The sequence below is a fragment of the Rhamphochromis sp. 'chilingali' genome (assembly GCF_963969265.1).
Source record: "Rhamphochromis sp. 'chilingali' genome assembly, chromosome: 2".
Lineage (NCBI taxonomy): Eukaryota > Metazoa > Chordata > Actinopteri > Cichliformes > Cichlidae > Rhamphochromis > Rhamphochromis sp. 'chilingali'.
The window spans coordinates 54,794,510-54,814,666 of record NC_137930.1 but is presented as its reverse complement, the minus strand read 5'-3'; the positions used below and the strand labels follow the sequence as shown (position 1 = coordinate 54,814,666).

The following is a 20,157-nucleotide window of genomic DNA, read 5'->3' as shown; positions in this document are numbered from 1 at the left end:
ATCACCACCTGCACTCATGTATATATCTTTCAACGTAGCACTCTTAATTCTTATTCTCATGTATATATCTCATGTATATCTCATGCACATATCTTTCCACGTAGCACTTTTAATTCTTATCCCTACTTTTATTTTTTTCCATGTCTATTTAAGTGCTATTTATGACACTATGTTTGCACTGAAGCACCGCAGCAATTTCCTAATGTTGTAAACCTGCTCAACATTTGGCATTCTGATTCTGATCACTGAATGATGGGAAAAGTTGGAAATTTTGTCTTATCTTCACAACTTTATATCAAACTGAAATATTAAAAAACTCATGATCGTCTTTATGTTCTCAATAAAATATCACTGATCCAGATTCAGATTATTCTGGATTCACGGACTCTTCTCATACCTGATGTAGAGTCATCTGTCAGTGGTGGTGTTTTTTTCTCAGTGTTCTTGTTCTGAGATGAGTCTTACAGTAAAGTGACTGAGTCACATCATACCAGTAATACGATTTTGTCATCTTAGCATCAGGGAACCAATTCAGACTGAACACTTACTAAGTTAATAGAGAAAGCAAACCACAGATTGACTGATAATTTAAAAAAGAAATAATGGGCCTTTGGGAGGATGACTGTACACGGCATTAAGCATGACCACTTTTCTTGGCAGGGTACGGAGCCACTGTGGAGGGGTAGTTTATCAACTATGATACACTTTTATTGTTAATAACTGATTTACGGCAATGTCAAAGTTTGAAATGAACATGCTGAGGCAGAGTCTTAGCTTATTAACAGAAAATCTGTTTCAAGATTTTTTTCTTTCTTTATTATTATTTTTTATACAGCATTTAAAAAGGAAGCAGATTTTTTTGGGCTGACTAAAAATTTCCTTCAGTTCTGCCCTAAAATACTCTGATTAAAAGTAGCCCTATGACTTCTTCTTTTGCACCCAGCTGATATCTTTGATTACCCAATGCTTACTGGCAAAAAGCTTATTTATAGGCATATTATCACAGTGTTTAATTGCATAACAAACTCATAGAGCTGTCATGTAATTTTTAAGCAGCCAAGAAAATGTGAGTCTTGGTTGCATGGCAACACACAATCCTGTGATTACAGGATGTCCCAAAAAGGAAACACCATTATATTAGTGTAGTGGCTGGATCTATTTACTGTCATGCATCAGTTGCAATTTTTGATCCTGGAAGCTGTTAACGATGATCCTCATCACATAGTGCACGACTTCCTGTTGAAGACCAGATGATAATGCCATACAAAACAAAGCACATTAACCTCCTCCTACATAGAAAGGTGAAATTTTATAGATTTTGAAATCAAGATTTACACCATTCTCTATAGGTTGATCAAACAGGATGTTTTTTTCCCAGCATGTCCGATTGCGGATGTTTTCTTTTTGACCGCAGTCTGATTAATTAGCAGCACAAGTCTTATCAGTCAATTTCTCTGTGTCCGTTTATTCCAGACGAGCTCCTCTGGCTCCAGTAGCAGTCACGTGACACACCTCCACATCGGCCCCAAGTTTCTGCAGCTCATCCAGCCAGATCTGTTGCTTGTGAGACAGTCGGTCATTGGGCCCCTTCACCTCCACCAGCTACAATCACATGACATCACAAGAGTTTAAACTACTGGGTACCAAAAATCTCCTGATTCCATAAAAAACAGAGAACAAAACAAGCCAGGATGGCAGGTGATCTCACCTTGTAGCTGTTGTTTGAGCTGTTCCACACCACAAGATCGGGCAAACCTCCACGGCAGTGCCTGTAGTCTTTTGCCATTCGTGCTATTACTCCACCTAGAAAGGCTCCACCCAGGCATGCAACAAGAGACTGGGGAGAGAAAAAAGAAAAGAAAATCAGCATCTAATTGCACATCAGTATCATGTTGGTACCTACAGTAAGAAATGTAGAAACTTACAATCCCCCCCCCCCCCCCCCCCAAAAAAAACCCCACATTGTGTAAAATATAAATAAAAACAAAAAAACAATGAAAACAGTACAAAGAAAAAAAACACATGGTCTTCTTCAACTGGATGCCAGCAATGCCATCAAAAAAAAAATCCAGGACAAGGGCACGTTTACTGACCTTTTCTTGTTTCTTATTTTTCTATTATCAGCTCATACAGATTCATTGAATGCTTCACAAGAAAGTTTCAAACCCCATTCTAAATGTATTACACCAGCATGGCTCCAAAGCAAGAGTCTACGTGCTAATCTGTCAATGAAGGATGCGCCAAACTTGGTAATGAGGTGAGACAATTATTAGAGTGTGTTTGAGGAAAATGTGTCCTCATATGCCCCACTGCGCTGACACATAATGTGAGAAACACTGTATACTGACAGCACTCAACATGTACTTTTAAAACCTTAAGTACCTGCGCTTGCTGAAGGGATGAGAAACGTTCCCAGCTCACCAACGAACACACTTTTCCCTCCTGGGAATTCCAGACATCTTCCAACATATTTTGCAGAGTTTCCACAGACGCCTCACAAAGTAACTGGACACGAGACTCGATTGCATCCTTTCTGTTTTCATAAAAGCAGTCGGTGTAAAAATCCAGCGGACACGTCTGTAAGGGAAAACAAACGTGAGCTCTAGTTTCATACATATTCAGATAAACACGTATAGACCTTTCTTTACCTGGTATGGGTTTCGGAAGACATCTGGAATACTGTCCATGAAAATGATGTCCCACAGCAGGAGAGCAAACAGTGTTGAGAATGTTGAACCCTCTCCATGGATCCCTGATGATGATGATAATAATAATAATAATAATAATAATAATAATAATAATAATACTTAAACAAAAGAAAAAACAAAAAAACCTACTGTTTCTGTTTGTATCTATACATTTTTACAGGAGAAAAAAAGTTGTTTACCTTGGTCAAAACCTTGCTGTCTGTAATGCGCCAAGGACAGCTCCTCTACAGAGCATATTACAGTGGAATGAGCGCCCTCTTCATTTGCTGGTAAAAGAAATTTAGACTTTCCCATGCCTCCCTCATGAGGAAACAGCTGTCCTCGAATAGTCACCTGCAGTCAGATGTAACAACAAACAAACAAACACACAGACACACACAAAAGCATCTTTTAGGTGAGCTAAAAAACTAAGCTGTTCCATTTTGAAACCCACACACTGACACTGTGAAAAACATACATGCTTGACATCTTGTACTTGGACAGTGGGCAGGTCTCTCAGTTGCAGGCGGTACTTCTTGCAGCTGGCAGACTCTTTCATTCTAACAGCTCTGTGATGCAGCGCGAGTTTATGTCCTGTACGCACCAAAGGGTCTGACAGCCCATCTCTAATAGCACAGATAGCCTGACAGGTAAAGAACACAGTCCAACAATTGAAAGATTAACACAAGACATCTGACAAAAAATTAAATCAGACTGTCTCAGTAGGACGTGAATGAGAACAGAGAAGGGTGCAGACTTGCTCAGGACTTTTGAGGTGCTGGTGAACGTTTAGCGCCAGCCTGTCCCACCATCGCCCGCGGCTGTCAGGACAGTAAACGGACTGCAATAGCAAAGACCGCAGCTCTTCAACTGCTTCCTGTGACACGAACAGAAGACCCATGAGATCTTCAACAATGACATGAACAAGCACTTTAATTTGTGTTTCGCGGTGAATGGACAGGTTCAGAAACCTCATAGCGACGGAGCCTTTGCAAAATCTCGACCCCTCTGGATAAAATTCGAGTGTAAGCCCATCCTGCAGTGAAGCAGCGCAGAAATACAGGCAGCTTTTCCTGATGACTGCAAACAAATCATATTGTTATCAGTCACAACTGACTGTTTTTGGAAACACTGAAGCAAATGTTTATGATTTCGCACCTGAGGTCATTGTTTTTCTTCAGCACTAGCCATTGACTTTTGGCTGCAGCATAGAGCTCCATGGCCGTCTCCCACTGACCACCCTGCATAGCCAGGATCACCTCTTGCAGTGCTCGCATGGAAGCTTCATATCTGGTGTGATGCATGCCATTATTAGTACTTATTTGTGCCTATCCTGCTTGATAAAACATAAGAAAGTCATTATAGATATTTTGGTAGAACCTTACCTGATAAGGTCCTCTCTATCCTGAAAAACCTTGGCTACACGCTGTACTGTATAGTCTGGGAAGGCCAGACGACCTGAGTTTACCAAAAGGATGGTATAAAGCTGGCTCTGTCCTCCAGCTGCCATCTCCTCTTCTTCCACGGTGTCCGTCAGAGAGAAGAGCAGGAGAACACGAGAGAAGACAGCCCGAGGACCCCGACAGAGACGGACACAGGAACCTGCAAGCTGCTTAGCCCTTTAAAGACAGGATGGGGTGTGACCACCACTGCAATACTGGTACTAAAAAAACATAACATAAATAATTATCTTACCGTTTAAGAATCACTGCTCCGACACTGTTTTGTGCAGTGGTCAGAGTGAAAAGAGACTTTTGCTTGCTAAGGCGGAGCAGCCCGTCCACTACCTGCTGTTTTTGGGTCGCTGAATTGCCCAGGTGGAAAGTCTTAGCCAAAGCTTTGAGTTCAGGAGCCGGCAGGAGATCCAGAGCCTCACCCAAGTCTTCAAGGTCATTCTCTTTGAGAGGTAAAAACACCAGACGTGGACATTATTAGAGAAAATTTGGTGATGTTTATTCATTGATGTAATTTGATGTTTATTCCAAACATTTTACTGTATTTCCTAGCTTCAACCATTAACATGATGCCAACATAATAGCTAAATGTGATCAGTGCAGTCATATTAATAACATAATTGGAAAAACATGAATATCGAACGGTAACAAAATGACAGTAACAAAAGGAGACATTAAATTTTTTACACATTTACCTGTCTCCAGAAAACCACTTTGAACCAGTTCCTGTGAAATGGGTCCAAGATCGCTGCATATCTCTTCATAATCCAGCTTATTTACTTGGAGCCACTTCAGTTTCCTCTGAAAAAGCCTCACATACAACTTCTGTCCCATGACTTCAAGAGAGAGAATACATGTGAACAATAAAGCCAGATTTTCACAGTTTTTAGAATAACTATTGAATAATATTTTAACATACCTGACAGATTTTCAAATGCACGTATAAAGGACAAATCATCTTGGTTGAACAACTCTCTGTCATCCTCATTCTCCAGCACAGCGTGTAGTACAGTTTTGAAGTTCCTGAGGTAGTAGGGAAGGTGCGGCGAAGCCGTAGTCGAGCTCTGCTCACTTGTGATGCTATCGGCACCAAACACTGGGAGTAAATCACCACTGACAACCGCAACCTTTTCCTCACACGTTTCCTCTAAATTCAAAGGTTGGTCACAAGCAGATAACGCTACTACAGTTTCATGCTGATCCAGATCAGTTGTTCCAGCTTTACCTTCAGAGGACTTCTTCTCCAGCTTGGCTTTCTTTTTAAAGCTAGCTGCCTTACTAATGGAAGATTTACTTTTTCGTTTTGCTGGTTTGGAGGGAGAAGAGTGTGGCTTTGGAGCAACTTGTTTTTGAACAGTATCAGATTTAGATGCTTTGTTTTCAAATTTATGTTGTTTTTTTGAATGTGATGGGTCTTGTACTGTTGCTGCACAGGTGACACTGGTGGACCGGCGTGTCATACCTTCTTTTTCATCTTCTAAACTCTGAATCAGAAGATTCTCCTTCTGTGAGCTATTCAGTGTCTCATCAAGTTCATCCACTGTCTCTTTCCTCTCAGATGCCTTATGAAAATTTCCAGATAATTTGGAAGAGAGACTTTCCCGGTCAATGGTCCTGACCACAGTCTTGCTGTTTATTTCCCGTGGTGCCTGTTGTGAATTATTTGCTGGTTTGGAGGGAGAAGAGTGCGGCTTCGGAGTAACTTGTTTTTGGACAGTATCAGATTTAGATGCTTTGTTTTCAAATTTATGTTGTTTTTCTGAATGTGATGGATCTTCCACTGCTGCTACACAGACAACACTGGTTGATCTGACTGGCAGGTCCTCTTTTTTGTCTTCTAAACTCTGAATCAGAAGATTTTCTTTCTGTGAGCTATTCAGTGTCTCATCAAGTTCGTCCACTGTTTCTTTCCTTTCAGGTGCCTTATGAAATTTTCTAGATAATTTAGAAGAAAGACTTCCAAGGTCAATGGTCCTGACCACCGTCTTGCTGTTTATTTCCCGTGGTGCCTGCTGAAAGTTATTCTTTTTGAAATAAGGGCTTGTTTTGGTCTCTTTGCCTTTTTCACCCGCTTCTTCCACTTTTCGATCCACCGCGGGAGACTCTGGGAGACTCCTTCTGGGTGACAGCTGAGTGCTTGAGATAACACTATTACTTGCTGAGCCGACAGTGCTGTCTCCTCTCTCAAAGTTCTGACATTGCAGATCAATATGCTCATTGATCTTGAATCTCGGTACCAGCTGGCCACACAGGGGACAGGCCAGCTTAGGTGGAGGCTTGCTGGAGAAGAACGACGTGATTGGACTTGTGGTGGCACCCCTGGCAGCAGTGCCAACTTTAACAACATTGTCCGTCTTTTTGGTTCTCGACAATGATAAACGTCCCCTGAGTTTGCCTTTGTTAGCTCGCTCGGCCATGTTTCAGCAATGCAGGCGGCAGTGGTGGTGCTGCTCGGTGAAAACTATTTTCCCCCACAGGTTTTCTTTGTTGCATACTCTGACAGTTGCGCTTTCGGTGTAGAAATGCTTCGTATGCTAGCTTACCTATGTCTCATTTAAAATGGTCACACATTTGCGACTCTTAGTGCTTCACAAATCCAGCAGAAAACTATAAAATACAGCCTGTCAGCGGTTCAAAACAATAGCTAACATACCGATAGCAGATATGGCACCCAATCCCGCTTCTTAGGCACAACCAGTAGAGCGCAGAACATCGAAATCGATCCCAGATACATCGATATTTTTCCTCAACAAACGCAAATAAATCCTAGGAAGCTGTAAGATATAATCATATTAAATATGGCTTTAAAGTAAAGATAATCTAATAATATAAATCACACCTTGGGTGTCTATTTAATGACTTACAAGCCACCACTTATACTGTTAAACAAATTATAAAATGACTAAAAAATTAAAAACAAACAAACAAACAAACAAACATAAAAATACAATCCATTCATATAGAGGTGCATCTGCGTGTGCATTAATGTTTTATGTTGGGTAGAACAGTGCGACTAGTGAGCACATGGTGCGTGTGTGCCTGTGTTAGGGGGTGTATTTTCTACACAGGTTCCTGGGCTGCTGTGCGGCTTTTATTCAAAAATCACCATCCCGGAGATCAATCTCATCTGATCAGCAAACGGGCATTTTAAGGGAGAGGCCCCCACAGGACTGATGTCGGTAAGTGGCACACACATATATTAATGCACGTATAGAGGGGAGCATGCAATATTGATGCATGTAGGCCTGCTCGTGTTTCTGTCACAGAGCGAAAACGATGCTAGATGTGCGTGCTCCTGTGGCACATCAGCCCATTAGTTGGGTGTCAGCATGGTGCAGTCTCCATGCTTCACATCAAGGTCGATGTGAATTTTCCAGCTGCTGTAGGATAATAAGATGCCTCCAGATGGTATAACCACTAGAGCGCGTGTGTGGAGGGAGCGCGCTCCATTAATGCACGGTATATGCGCAGGACATATCCGATTATCTTATCGACATCTAGGCAGAGGGAAATGCGGCGTCCACTTGTGGGGAGACTGGAGCCACAGCAACAACCACCCCTGCAGCTGCGGCAAAAGTTAGGCGTAATAGCTTTATAAAATACTACCACTCATTCTTCAAGGGCAGGGCAGGTGCAAGAAAACTGCAATGGTGAAGGCCAATTCTACTCTGTAATTGCCCCTGTTGTTTTAATTGCCAGTTCAGCACCATGGAGAAGTCATGCTTGGGACTGTTAGCAGGGATTAGAGGTTTTTTGTGCTGATGATGCTATAATCCCAGTTGCATAATGACCTGATCAACACTGATAGGATTCATTTCGTTGTGGAGTCTTTTTAGCTTGAGCCAAATAGTTTGCTCTATGATTTTTCTTTTCAGCCTCAAGCTTAGATGCTTCATGCTGAGATGAGGATGCTGATGATGACATGTTTATACTGGGCGTGTAGCACAGCACTGTCAGTGTGCTGCCTCTCACATATCCTGTACTAATCAAATGTAAAGCATGTATTACTAAACTGAGAGCATCACATTCACACTTAAGGAGCTCACTTCTTTTAAATGATGACAGGGATGAAAAGAGATTTGGTGGAATTCAGAGCTGAGAGAATCATAAATTATATCATTATAATATTGATAAATAAAATCAACAGCATTTTTATGTTGTATTGATGGATACTCTCTAATTTACTGGTGTTAAATCCTGCTGTTGTACATTTGTATTATTACTGTAGGGCTGCGAATAACAGATATTTCCCCATTTCTTAATCTGCCAGATGTTTTCTTGATTGAGAATATATGTTGAATGCACACTCACCAGCCACTTTGTCAGGTACACCTGTTCAGCTGCTTGTTAACGCAAATATTTAATCAGCCAATCACATGGCAACAAAGTTAATGGCATATGCCTAAATGCATATTTACGCATGCAGACATGGTCGAACCAGGCTGTTGACATTGAAACTGAGCATTGGAATGAGAAATGGGGCTGATTTAAGGGACTTTGAATGTGGCATGGTTGTTGGTGCAAGGCAAGCTGCTCTGAGTTGTTTCAGAACTTGCTGATCTACTGGGATTACAGCCATTTCTAGGGTTTATAGAGAAAAATGGTCAGAAAAAGAGATAAGATCCAGTGAGCGGCGTTTTTCCTTGTTGAATGTCAGAGGTTAGATGAGAATGGCCAGACTGCTTCGAGATGATAGGAAGGCAACAGTCATTCAAATAAGTACTTGGTACAGTCTATGCATATAGAAGAGCATCTCTGAATGCACATGATGTTAGTCCTTGAAGCGGATGGGTGACAGCAGCAAAAGACCGCACAAGGTGCCACTCCTCTCAGATAAGAACAGGAAACTGAGACTGCTGCAAAATAGGGTCTGAATCTGGAGTAAAAAACATAAAAGCAGCACCAGCAGTGGTTCCAAGTATATTTTCCTGGCACGCTTTAGGCCTCTTAGTGCCAACTGAGCATCACTTAAACACCACAGCCTACCTGGTTACTGTTTCTGACCATGTCCATCCTTTTATGACAGCAGAAGAACACACCATATCACAAAGCTCAAATCATCTCTAACTGCTTTCCAGAACACAACAGGGAGTTCACTGTACTCAAATGACCTCCACAGTCACCCAATCTCAATCTAGTAGTGCAGCTTTGGGGTGTGGTGGACTTCACATTATGGAGGTGCAGCCAACAAATCTGCAGCAAATGTGTGATGCTGTCATGTCAATATGGACCAAAGTCTCTGAGGAATGTTTCCAGACCCTTGTTGAATCCATGCCATGAAAAATTAAGGCAGTTCCGAAAGCACAAGGGGGTTCAGCTCTGTACCATTTAGGTGTACCTTATAAAGTGTCTGGTCAATGTAGACTATCATGTCTCTATTTAAAATTTCTCGTTTCTGTCAACTGTAGACTATCGGTAAAAGAATGACAGAAAAAAACCCCAAATAGTTACATTCGAGAGGCTGGAACTCGTTAAATGCCAGTATTTACTTTTAATTAACAGCTGTAATCATTTTTCCACGATTAATTTCTATCGGTTCAGCTGTGAAGTACTTTCTGACTAATTTAGACAGTTTTGTGTTGTTGTTCTTTGGTTCTTTACTGTTTTTCAAGGCAGCTTCTTGAAGATACTGTTTAGCAAACTATAAAACAATAACATAGTTTATAGAAAACACCACATGCTACAATCTGAAAGCAGGCATGGGCAGCATTTTTGTCAGCATTACTTGTGCCAGAATTTTGTAATAACTTTTTAGGATGTTATATTTCAAGCGGTGTGTGAGAGAGCTAGACTAGGTTAAGCAGATGACTTTCACCCGCAAGAGAAGAGTTTAAATTGTGTGTGAAGGCAGACTGACTTACAATAAGCCAGTATAGAGCATCTGCATATGTCTGTGCTTCTGTGGTGGGAGGTGCTAAGAATAGAGAGCAGTGTTGCAGAAGGAAGGCTGTGTGTCTGTAGTTTTACTGCAGGCTTCCTGTTCTGCAGGACATCAAGACAAAATTAGAGCAGGCACAACGGACCAAGATCACAGATAACAAACACCATCAAAGACAAATGGACTGAGATGGTGCATGTAAGTAAAATATGGATGTTTGGTACGGAGGGAGGATGTGTGTGTGTTTTTAAAGTATGACAGAGATAGTCACTGTATACAAAAGTGGATCTTTGACCATATGCAAAGAGGAATCTTTGATGTTTGGTTATTTAAATTGACGGCACCTGTGCTGTAGGCTTGTAGCGGAGGAGCTCGAAAACTGAGAAGAGTTGCTGAAGAGTTTCTGTTTTTATGAAAGAGAGCATCGAAGTCTTTGGAAGGTGATTTCTCCAGTGTGATGAACCTACGTCATTTGCAAAATACAATATGTGTTCAGTTATTTTTCATAATAATATAAAGAGTCTGAATGATGATATACTGTTGAAAATATAACATTTCTCAAAAATGTGAAATTGATTTTCTATTAATGTTTACAGGGCTTAGGGTAGTGGGCTAAAGGGGCCAGTTATGGCTCATGGAAAGAGGCCAGGATCCATTTCCAAAATATTGGTACCCGGCACTTCATCATGCCCCGGTCCTGGACAGAGCAAAGAAGAGCGGGGAGGTTTGGTGAACGAGGCGACTGAGCAACCACCTTGTGCGCTGGAGGAGGATAATAATGACCAGCTGACTTCTCCTGTTTCTGCAAATCACTATTACATGAGTTGTGACCCTAGTCCTGAGGACATGGAGGACACCTGCTCTGAGTACGACAACGTGGGCTCCGATGTCGAGCAGGACTATGATGAGGTTCTGCATTTGAACAGAGAGGGCGGTGTGGACATGAGGTATTACAAGCAGTACTGTCCTGAGGACGGTGGCTATATAAAGCATGCTGTCAGTGATAATACTAATGAGAACACCAGTGCTCCTGACCAGATGACTCCGAGGCCACGGCATGGCACAGAAATATGTGAGGGATCACAATCAGACGCTAAGCCGAGTAAGATGAGCCATCGCTTCAGGTCGCATTGTGCTCCAGTTGCTGGTGATGAAACAGAAGGGGGAGTTAAAAAGGGCCAGGAGGACAGGTTCTTCTTCGGTGATGGAGATGAGATAGAAGAGGTGCTAGATGGGGCCAAATTTATAGAGGATTTAGAGGAGACGGAGGACAGTATTCAGAGGCAGGCTAGCCTTTATCAGGGTAATGAGAACGAAAGAATTAGGAAGGGGGGAGAGGAACGGCAAAGAGAAGGTGACGTCCGAGTCACAAGGAACCCTAATGTCCTAGGAGCCAGCAAGAAGTGTGAGCCATCTCACATAGATTCAAAGGAGAAGGAGCGGCAGGGTAAAGGGCGAGGAAGGAGGGGAACAGGAGAGGGCATCGAGCAAATTGCCTCTGGGATCAAAGGATGCATGACCAGCAACACTGAGCAGCGTCCAAAGACTTTGCCCAGGGACTGCAAAAAAGTTGCCGTGAGGACCAAAGCTAGGTCCAGTTCCAGTAAGCAACACCCTATTCCCCCACCTCGCCACTCCCATGCTCAGCCTCCTACTGAAACCCAGAAACCCCAGCCTCACAGAGAGCCTCCTCCTGTTCCCAGACCCAGTAATTCCACTGCTAACAGCCGGGAGAATGAACCCAGGGTTATCAAGCCATCCCTGGCTCCTCTTCACACACCAGAACAACAGAGGGAGTCTCTCGAGGAGAGACAGAGACGGCTAGAGAAACCCCAGCAGGTAAGCAATGCAAATAGGACACATCTTTGTCAGCTCTTGTCCCCTGTGGCTTGTGATTGTAAATGTTTGTGCCAAACCTGCCTCTGCTGTGGTTTAGAGGGGATCAGCACAATTTTAATTTTATGCATCGCCAGAAATAGTCTTCATCACTTTTTATGAGTTCTTCTTAATCGGCACAGGACAACAAGAAATGTTAAAAAACACAAACTGTCCAAGATAAGAAGAAAACACCCCCCACTTATTTTTGTTTAGCAGAATGAGAAGCTCAGCCCGGCTGCAATACCTGAGGAGCTGCCAGAGCAGGCGACGAGGTCTCAGTGTCCAGAGCCTGTCTCTGCAGAAGACAGCAACACTCCCAAGGTTAAAATTCAGCTACTTTTAGCTTCTTATCATCCAGTTTTTGATCAAAAAACTGTCTTTTACTGTCTCTTTAATCGTATTCCCAAGAAACATTTGTTTTTGTAAGTTTTGTATGTAGGCAATCGTGGATATTGTGATAGATATAGGTTTTTATACTGTATCTGCAAAATATTTGCCCTTGAAGTCCAACTTATTACATTTTTTAAAAAAGAAAACACAGGAAGCTGCTTCGTTTCCCAGCTTTGAGGATGGTAAATATCTCAGAATATTCTCAAAATGTTGTCATTTTTATGAATCTGTGCTGCACGTTACAGGGGTCTTTTTGTCACACAGTCCCAGGTCCCTGTGAGCCAGAAGACCTTATTGATGGGATCATCTTTGCTGCTAACTACCTTGGCTGCACTCAAGTTTTGTCTGATAAAAACCCATCCAAGAGTGTCCGTATGTCCCAGGCTCATGAAGCTGTCAGTCAAATCAAGGTAATTCTTCTTCAGGGTTGTTACAGCTACCAACATGCATCCATTTAGTTCATAAATCTTTAAATTGGCCAGCATCAAAATGTGGGAACAAACTGAAATGAAATCTAGGGAACAAATTGAATTCGGGTCCAGGAGACTTGATTAGATTCTCTTGATGTTCTCCATCTGGGATTTTCAGCCTTAGAAAAGTTGGCTTTTATTTTTGGCTGGAGGGACTCGACTTTATTAGGGATTTGACTTTATTCTACATGTATGCTCGCAGTTGAAATAAATAATATGTATGTAGTTCAGGCCAGGGTCTTTCTGTGTGGAGTTTGCATGTTCTCCCCATGTTGGTGTGGGTTCTCTGCGGGTACTCCGGCTTCCTCCCACAGTCCAAAGACATGCAGTTAGCGGGGCTAGGTTAATCAATCAATCTAAATTGCCCATAGGTGTGAATGCGGGAGTGAATGTGAGAGCGAATGGTTGTCTGTCTCTGTGTGTTAGCCCTGTGACAGACTGGCGACCTGTCCAGGGTGTACCCCGCCTCTCACCCTATGACAGCTGGGATAGGCTCCCGTGCCCCCCACGACCCTGAAAAGGATAAGCGGAAGTGAATGGATGGATGTTATTTAATACATACAAGGCCAGAAGTATACATACAGGCTCAATTATATAGATACACTTACTTTAATCTTTTAATAAGTGGTGCTGAGTTCTGTCTTTTAACTTGACAAGGTTAAGGCCTGTTAACTTAAACAACTGTACATAACTATGTTATTCAGATGTGTCATCACTTTGCCGAGATCTGGATTTAGACCCAGACTGTCCCCCTACAATAAGAGGAATTTGGTTAGGATGTTCAGGAATAACCCAGGAACCACTAAGGCTCAAGCCTACCATGAGCTGGAAACTGCTGGAACACCAGCATCACTGTCCACAGTGAATCCAGTTTTATATCATCACGGACTGAGAGGGTGCCGACCAAGAAAGAAGCTCCTGCTCCAAAATGGAAACCTTCAAGCTCGAGAGAAATTTGCAGCTGCCCACATGGACAAGCCAAATGCCTTCTGGAGAAAGGTTTTATGGCCATATGAGACAAAGATTGAGCTATTTGTCCACACTTGACAACAAGTATGTTTGTAAAGGTGAAAGCTTCAAACCTAAGAACACTGTACCAATTGTAAAGGACGGTGGTGGTAGCATCATGCACTGTGGCTGTTTTGCTGTCAGCAGTACTGTTACATTGTACAAAGTGGTTGTAATAATGAAGAAGAATGACTATCTCCAAGTTCTTCAGCGTGTTCCAGTAGCTCAGTGATCCAAAGCACACGTGTGAGGTGGTTTTTGAATGGATGAAGCAGGCTAACGTTAAACAGCTGGAATGGCCTTACCAAAAACCGGGTGTGTGCCAAGAAGAGTGGTCAAATATACACCAGGAATTATGCCAGAAGTTTCTTAATGGCTACAAAAAGCTTCTGGTAAAGGTGTAACTTACTAAGGGACGTTTAACCAAATATTAGTGGAGGTGTATGTATACATCTAAAACTGTGTGGATTAGAAAAAAAATACAAACTAAAGTCAAACTTGTGCACCCAGTTCTTTTCAAAGTGCAATAAAGATGTATGCTGTACAATCTTTCCACACTGAGAAAATGAACAGTTCAAAGAAATAATTCAAGGCCCTAAATTACAATGACCATAACACGTATTAATACTTCTGACCACAACTGTATGTTGCTTGTGACCTATTTATAAAAAGTCAGCTGTGCAGTAACCTCATCTATTTACCACACAGTGGAGCTGTTGCATGTCTTTCTTTTGGCCACTTTGTTCTTTTGATACGGCCACATGTTTTTGTTCCTGTGTATTAAGTGTTATATCCTGTGCTTGTGCCTTGAATGTAACTACAAATGAACTGCTGGTCACAAAAGCAAAGTTTGAAAAGAATAATTTAAACTGTCTCTGCCTTTCAGGCATAAGCACAAGCGTTATTATTGAGGTGCAAGAAAAAAAATGCTATGCAAGATTAAAGCATCACATTCATTCTCTGAAATGCAAAACGTCTTATTAAAATTCTGTTTATCTCAAAGAGCCAAGATGAAGATTCTCAAATGATGACAGAAGTGGACCTGTTTATCTCCACTAAAGCTGTCAAAGTACTGAATGCTGACACACAGGTCAGTGGCTCTTAAATTTGTGTGTTGCCTTCTTCTTGTGCATAAACACAATTTATTTTGAATCATGATTGTCATTACTTTTGTTCCTCATAGGAAACAATGATGGACAGTGCCTTGCGAACCATCTCCTACATCGCAGACATCGGCAGCATTGTAGTTCTGATGGCACGGAGGCGCATGTCTCAGGCCTCATCAGAGGAGCTCTCTGAATCTTCGGACTCCACCAGCGAAGGGAAGAGCCAGTACAGAATGATCTGCTATGTCTTTGAATCAGAGGATGTAAGTATTGCCATTCTTTTCTACTTTACGCTCTAGTTTTACATTTTTACAATAATCTCTGGTCACTTCCTTGCTGTTGTCAGCTGGGATAGCCTTTCTGCTGAGCGGTTTCCTCCAAATGCTCCCCTTCCCGTAGGCGCAGCTAATCGCACAGTCTATTGGTCAGGCGTTCAGTGTGGCCTACAGAGAATTCCTGCGAGCCAATGGCATCAATCCCACCGACCTGAGCCAGAAACAATACAGTGACATCATCAGCTCCCAGGAAATGTACCACGATGACCTCGTTCATTTCTCAAATTCAGACAACTGTAAAGAGGTGTGACATGTTTTTTATTCCACTGTTGGCTAATTGTAAATGATGACTGATGGATTTTCCACCCTAACAGAATCTCGCTAAATGAAATGCATATACTATTATGAAATGCATAAACTATTATATATTGTACATATATTTATTAGTTTCAGATGTAGCCATTCTTGTATTTTGCTTGTTTACATTATTGTATTTTGCACAACTCTGTTGCTTGTGAAGCTCGCACACAAGAATTTCACTCACATGTGCTGTACCAATGTACCTGCACATGTGATGTGACAATAAAAGTGATTTGATTTAATTTTCAATATGAAATTCAAAGTGTGCTTAAAAAGGTTTAAAAAATACTTGTATACTGTATTACAGCTGTATATAGAGAAGCAGAAAGGCGAGATCCTCGGCGTGGTAATAGTCGAGTCTGGCTGGGGCTCCATTCTGCCCACGGTCATCCTGGCCAGCATGCTGAACAGTGGGCCCGCAGCTCGCTCTGGAAAACTCAACGTGGGCGACCAGATTATGTCCATCAATGACACAAGTCTCGTGGGGCTGCCACTGGCCACCTGCCAGGGCATCATTAAGGTATGGAGTACATCAGGAACCTCCAGTTAGCCCTTTACTTAGAGTCATAAGTTAGATAAGGAAGTATTTGAATCAAAGAATAGCACAAGGAAAACTATCTGTAGTTAGTAGTGCTGGACTGAACAGCCCAAAAGTATGAATTACAGTGAAAGTACCTAAATATTAGTGGACTTTTAGGTGGTCCCTCTTTTCACCCTAAAAGGATTAAGTGGACAGGAAAGAAGAACACGAATGAATAAATGTAATTTTGACCATGACACTAACAAGCACATAGAAATACCACATAAGCACAGGGACAGCACCAGTCTTTAGTCCACCTCCACAAACCTTTTGACTTCTGAAACATGTGAATGCGTTTCTGAATGTGTCCCAGGGTCTGAAGAACCAGGTGAAGGTAAAGCTGAGTATTGTAAGCTGCCCTCCTGTCACCACCGTCCTCATCAAGAGACCCGATCTCAAGTTCCAGCTCGGCTTCAGTGTTCAAAATGGCATTGTGAGTGCAGCCGTATCACTCGTTACCATGACTCTAAACTTAAGATTGAACTTTCAACTCAGGCTTATTAAATGCTTAGGTGCATGCAGGTTTTTTTGTCATGTTATAGCATCACAGTGATGGCTGCTTATGTTAAAAATAGCAATAATGAGCTCAGCGTATGTACAAATAATTGCTGTGAGCCAAAAGCTCAGGCGTCATTCTGCTCTGATAGTTTTTGAGCTGCTGCACCAGGGCCAAGATAAATAAGGAACTGTGAACTGTGAACCATGAAAGCTACTCTAGTACATGCCAAAAATATGTTAATATTTACAACATACCCCCTTGTTGACTGGGAGTGTTGGTATTTATGATGCAGTTCCACATTTGGGGTTATTTTGCTTCCTCAGATCTGCAGCCTGATGCGAGGCGGTATCGCTGAGAGAGGCGGCGTTCGTGTTGGACACAGAATCATTGAAATAAATGGTCAGAGTGTCGTTGCCATGGCACACGAGAAGATAGTTCAAACCCTGTCCATCTCTGTGGGTGAGGTAGGAACTCCTCATGACACAAGATGGCAATTTTCTCCGATTACTGCACCACACAAACACTGTGCCACACAGGCCTTTCATAGATGCATGCACATTAGAGTTTGGTTTAAAGCCAAATCACTGGGTACACACAGGGCCACAGAATGCCTGTAAGTGATGGGTCAATAAAGTCAATAAAATCCTGTGATTAAACAAACCATGGTTAAATATTTTTTTTAAATTAAAACTGACTAGTACAATAAAGGATGTTTGTGTGAGAAAACTCACATTCCAGAGAAATTAACTATTGTGTACTTTCACAGTGATTACAGGAATCTATTTCCTTGAGTGCAAGTTTATAATTTATCCCTATGAGCGTGCTTTAAAGGAACAGTTTGGGAAATCTTTTGCCCTTCCTTGTTGACTCATAGTCCAGCACATTAACTCCAATAAAACCATCACGTTGTTCGCTGTTTCAATTAGATAAACTCAGCTGTTTCAAACTAACTGTCAGGCAGCTCATGCTTCACATTGATTTTTTTTAATTTTTTCAGGAAATTGTTATACATCTTTTAACTCTTGACCAAAGTAAATGAATATGGCAACATATCAAACTAGTATTAAACACAAACAAATGGATGGAGAATACAGAGGAGACCTGATGGTTCAGATCCCAGTTTGTGTTGTGATGCTCAATGCTTCAATGCTGTAAATAAAACTTAAAGTTAAACATAATCAAAAATATGTACCGAATATTATTTAAAACTTTAACTTAATTTTCAACCACTCTTGTATTTTCTCTGTAATTTCTTCAAGTGTACGTTCTGATAGAAAAGATCTCTGTTTGACAGCAATACATCTGAATCCTTTTCTCAGTCTCTGGTGGGACAGAGAGGAGTAAGTAAATTAGGGCCGATTACATATCTGTGCATGTGTAAATGCATCTGAAGTTGATGGGTTAACCCAGGGAGCTCACTTTACATTGTGGGCCACATACAGCCCACTTTGACTTTCAGGCGAGGGATAAGTTTAACCCCAGTCAGAACCCCTCTGATATCTTCACATACAAAAAAAGAAGTACAATTTTAGCTGCATGTCTCAGTTTTTCTATATGATAAAGAAATTCTGCTGTAGTAAATGGAAGAAATCTGTAAACATGGCACTTTGGGACTAAACTGTAAGTAATAGATGTGTAAAAGCACAGAGAATGTATCTCATTGCCCAGACTGACCTGTAATAATAAAGCAAAGTTTTTCTTGCTTTTTAAAAGATACCATAAAGAAATAGAAACTCTTCTATTAGATGGTGAAAAAATAGGATTTCTTTGTCATTTCATTGTTCTTTTTTTTCTTTAACTTAGGTGTAGTACGAACAATCGTGAAGGAGGCCTTTATCAGTAGAAAAAACTGTACAATTTATAAAAATGCAGTTAAAAGTCCCAAATCGTTCCTGTGGGCCGCCTCAGAGTCTTTGTGGTGCCAATTCAGGGCCCGTGTGCCACATGTTTGACACCCTGCATTTACCCACCCTGCTTCTTTCATGTTTCCCTCTGTGCCAGATCAACATGAAGACGATGCCTGCTGTGATGTTCAGACTGCTGACGGGACAGGAGACGCCCGTCTACATATAGAGGACCCTGCATGGATCAGCCCCACTGTAGCTCTGCATGTCTGGCTGCGTGACGACAATAAGACGGGTGGCTCAGTGGGACGAGGAGAATTTATTTTTCTATCATTTTATTTTTTTTGGCCTGTTGTCGCGACGCTGTAAAGAACATCCGTTTCTCATTTTCCCAGGTTTTATCTTGAATTACATCGTCATAATGGCCTTACAATGTGAATACTCTGTCTGTAGTACTGTACGTGAGTTTATGGTGTTGAAGAAAAGTAGCTTTACGGTCATGTTTATTTTCTTATGAAGAGATAAATTAGTACATTTATTTTTTATTTAGTCATTTTTATAATGTGTATGGAGTTTAAAATTGTACTTCTACTGTAAATACTTTGGATTTCTCAAGGACTTGATTGGAAAGGCCATATAACTTCTGCAGTATATGCATGTGATAACGAAGAATACGATTTACTGACCAGGGATTCATTCTCAATCCAACATGTTAATCTATTACAATTAGTATCAAAAGAAGATAATAAGATGCTGTACAAAGGCACTGAACTCTGTGTATTGTGGTGACGCTGAAGGCCAAAGACACTCTTAATTTTCAAGGACATACAGTATATGGATGATCATTACTTTTACCAGAGCGTACAAGAATGTATCAGAATATACAATACTGAATGAATGTACAGTTATAACACACAGAAAATACAGTTTCACTGCTGAGCACTTGTTTGTTTTCATTTTATTCAGCTCTTAAAAAATTACAGGACAGAAAAAAAACATATTTAACAGGATTACAAGAGAATCAATTCAACCTATCAGAGCACTGTGTGTGCATGAATCTGATGCAAGGAAACCACATGTTCCAACATTCGGGCTCTCGCTGCTTCTCACTAGTGTGGGGTCGCTTAGAAATCTCCTTTTAGAAATAAAAAGCACATTTGTTTTTGCTTAGTATATCATTAAATGTTCAGAAATGTGTTCACCAGTCCCGTCGTAAATTTGTGCCATCTGGCTCTTGCAGGTATTCAATAATGCTGCCAGCTTAGGAGTTGTGTTTCTGAAACTAGAGACTCTAATGTTTTCTGTTCTGGTGAGAGCCAGATTGCACTGGTCTCTGGAGGGAGTAGCACGTGCTGTCGTATTACATCTTCAGTTTTTAAGCAGTTTCTTGGATCGAGTAGGCTTAATTTTAGTAACCTCTTAAGCCCCAAGCCTAACTGATCCCCTGCCTTTTGCCCCCGTATCAGGGGGCGTTGGGGCTTAAGAGGTTAATAATGTCTTTGACCAAGTTTCTGATCAGTTTAATGTAAATAAAACCAAATGTGCATTTCATTTAAAAAAGCGGATTCTTAAAGTGTATACTCTGTGTACAATCAATATGTATCTGTGTTGTCTCATGTTTCATTACCAAACAAGCAAAACAACGAGAGCTCTACCATCCACACCCATCACACTATATACACATTGTATGGATCCCATACGAAGTTATGTTTATTTACAGCTACTACA

At 41.4% G+C, this 20,157-nt stretch overlaps 2 protein-coding genes across 5 annotated transcripts; one reads left to right on the top strand and one right to left on the bottom strand.

Moving 5' to 3' along the window:
* Positions 1 to 686: 686 nt before the first annotated feature.
* Positions 687 to 6,833, bottom strand: fan1 (FANCD2 and FANCI associated nuclease 1). Its single transcript, XM_080870074.1, has 13 exons — positions 5,061 to 6,833; positions 4,837 to 4,977; positions 4,383 to 4,584; positions 4,073 to 4,306; positions 3,846 to 3,977; positions 3,659 to 3,767; positions 3,445 to 3,564; positions 3,166 to 3,330; positions 2,888 to 3,041; positions 2,649 to 2,752; positions 2,383 to 2,577; positions 1,709 to 1,837; positions 687 to 1,602 (listed from the first exon to the last, which is right to left on the bottom strand). Exons 1-13 carry the CDS (start codon positions 6,556 to 6,558, stop codon positions 1,465 to 1,467), a joined length of 3,321 nt encoding a protein of 1,106 aa, XP_080726200.1. The 5' UTR covers positions 6,559 to 6,833; the 3' UTR covers positions 687 to 1,464.
* A 328-nt stretch (positions 6,834 to 7,161) lies between these two features.
* On the top strand, positions 7,162 to 19,612 carry apba2a (amyloid beta (A4) precursor protein-binding, family A, member 2a). 4 transcript variants are annotated; one of them, XM_080870085.1, is made up of 12 exons: positions 7,162 to 7,320; positions 10,616 to 11,858; positions 12,114 to 12,218; positions 12,430 to 12,469; positions 12,552 to 12,697; positions 14,769 to 14,855; positions 14,949 to 15,134; positions 15,271 to 15,450; positions 15,814 to 16,026; positions 16,400 to 16,519; positions 16,909 to 17,049; positions 18,587 to 19,597. In XM_080870085.1, the coding sequence occupies exons 2-12, from the start codon at positions 10,647 to 10,649 to the stop codon at positions 18,656 to 18,658; spliced, it is 2,502 nt and encodes an 833-aa protein (XP_080726211.1). In that variant the 5' UTR covers positions 7,162 to 7,320; positions 10,616 to 10,646; the 3' UTR covers positions 18,659 to 19,597. The 4 variants fall into 4 exon arrangements, with proteins under 4 accessions (XP_080726211.1, XP_080726210.1, XP_080726212.1 ...); XM_080870084.1 differs by having other exon boundaries at positions 12,111 to 12,218; XM_080870086.1 differs by lacking the exon at positions 12,430 to 12,469 and having other exon boundaries at positions 12,111 to 12,218; positions 12,533 to 12,697; positions 18,587 to 19,612.
* Positions 19,613 to 20,157: the final 545 nt, after the last annotated feature.

Excerpts from the sequence above, each read along its gene's own strand:
- apba2a (XM_080870084.1), top strand. The coding sequence starts at position 10,647 with ATGGCTCATGGAAAGAGGCCAGGATCCATTTCCAAAATATTGGTACCC. Across the intron at positions 14,856-14,948 it reads TACTGAATGCTGACACACAG|GAAACAATGATGGACAGTGC; the intron begins GTCAGTGGCTCT and ends TGTTCCTCATAG. Across the intron at positions 16,027-16,399 it reads CCTGCCAGGGCATCATTAAG|GGTCTGAAGAACCAGGTGAA; the intron begins GTATGGAGTACA and ends AATGTGTCCCAG.
- fan1 (XM_080870074.1), bottom strand. The coding sequence starts at position 6,558 with ATGGCCGAGCGAGCTAACAAAGGCAAACTCAGGGGACGTTTATCATTG. Across the intron at positions 4,585-4,836 it reads AAGTGGTTTTCTGGAGACAG|AGAATGACCTTGAAGACTTG; the intron begins GTAAATGTGTAA and ends TACCTCTCAAAG. Across the intron at positions 2,753-2,887 it reads ACAGCAAGGTTTTGACCAAG|GGATCCATGGAGAGGGTTCA; the intron begins GTAAACAACTTT and ends CATCATCATCAG.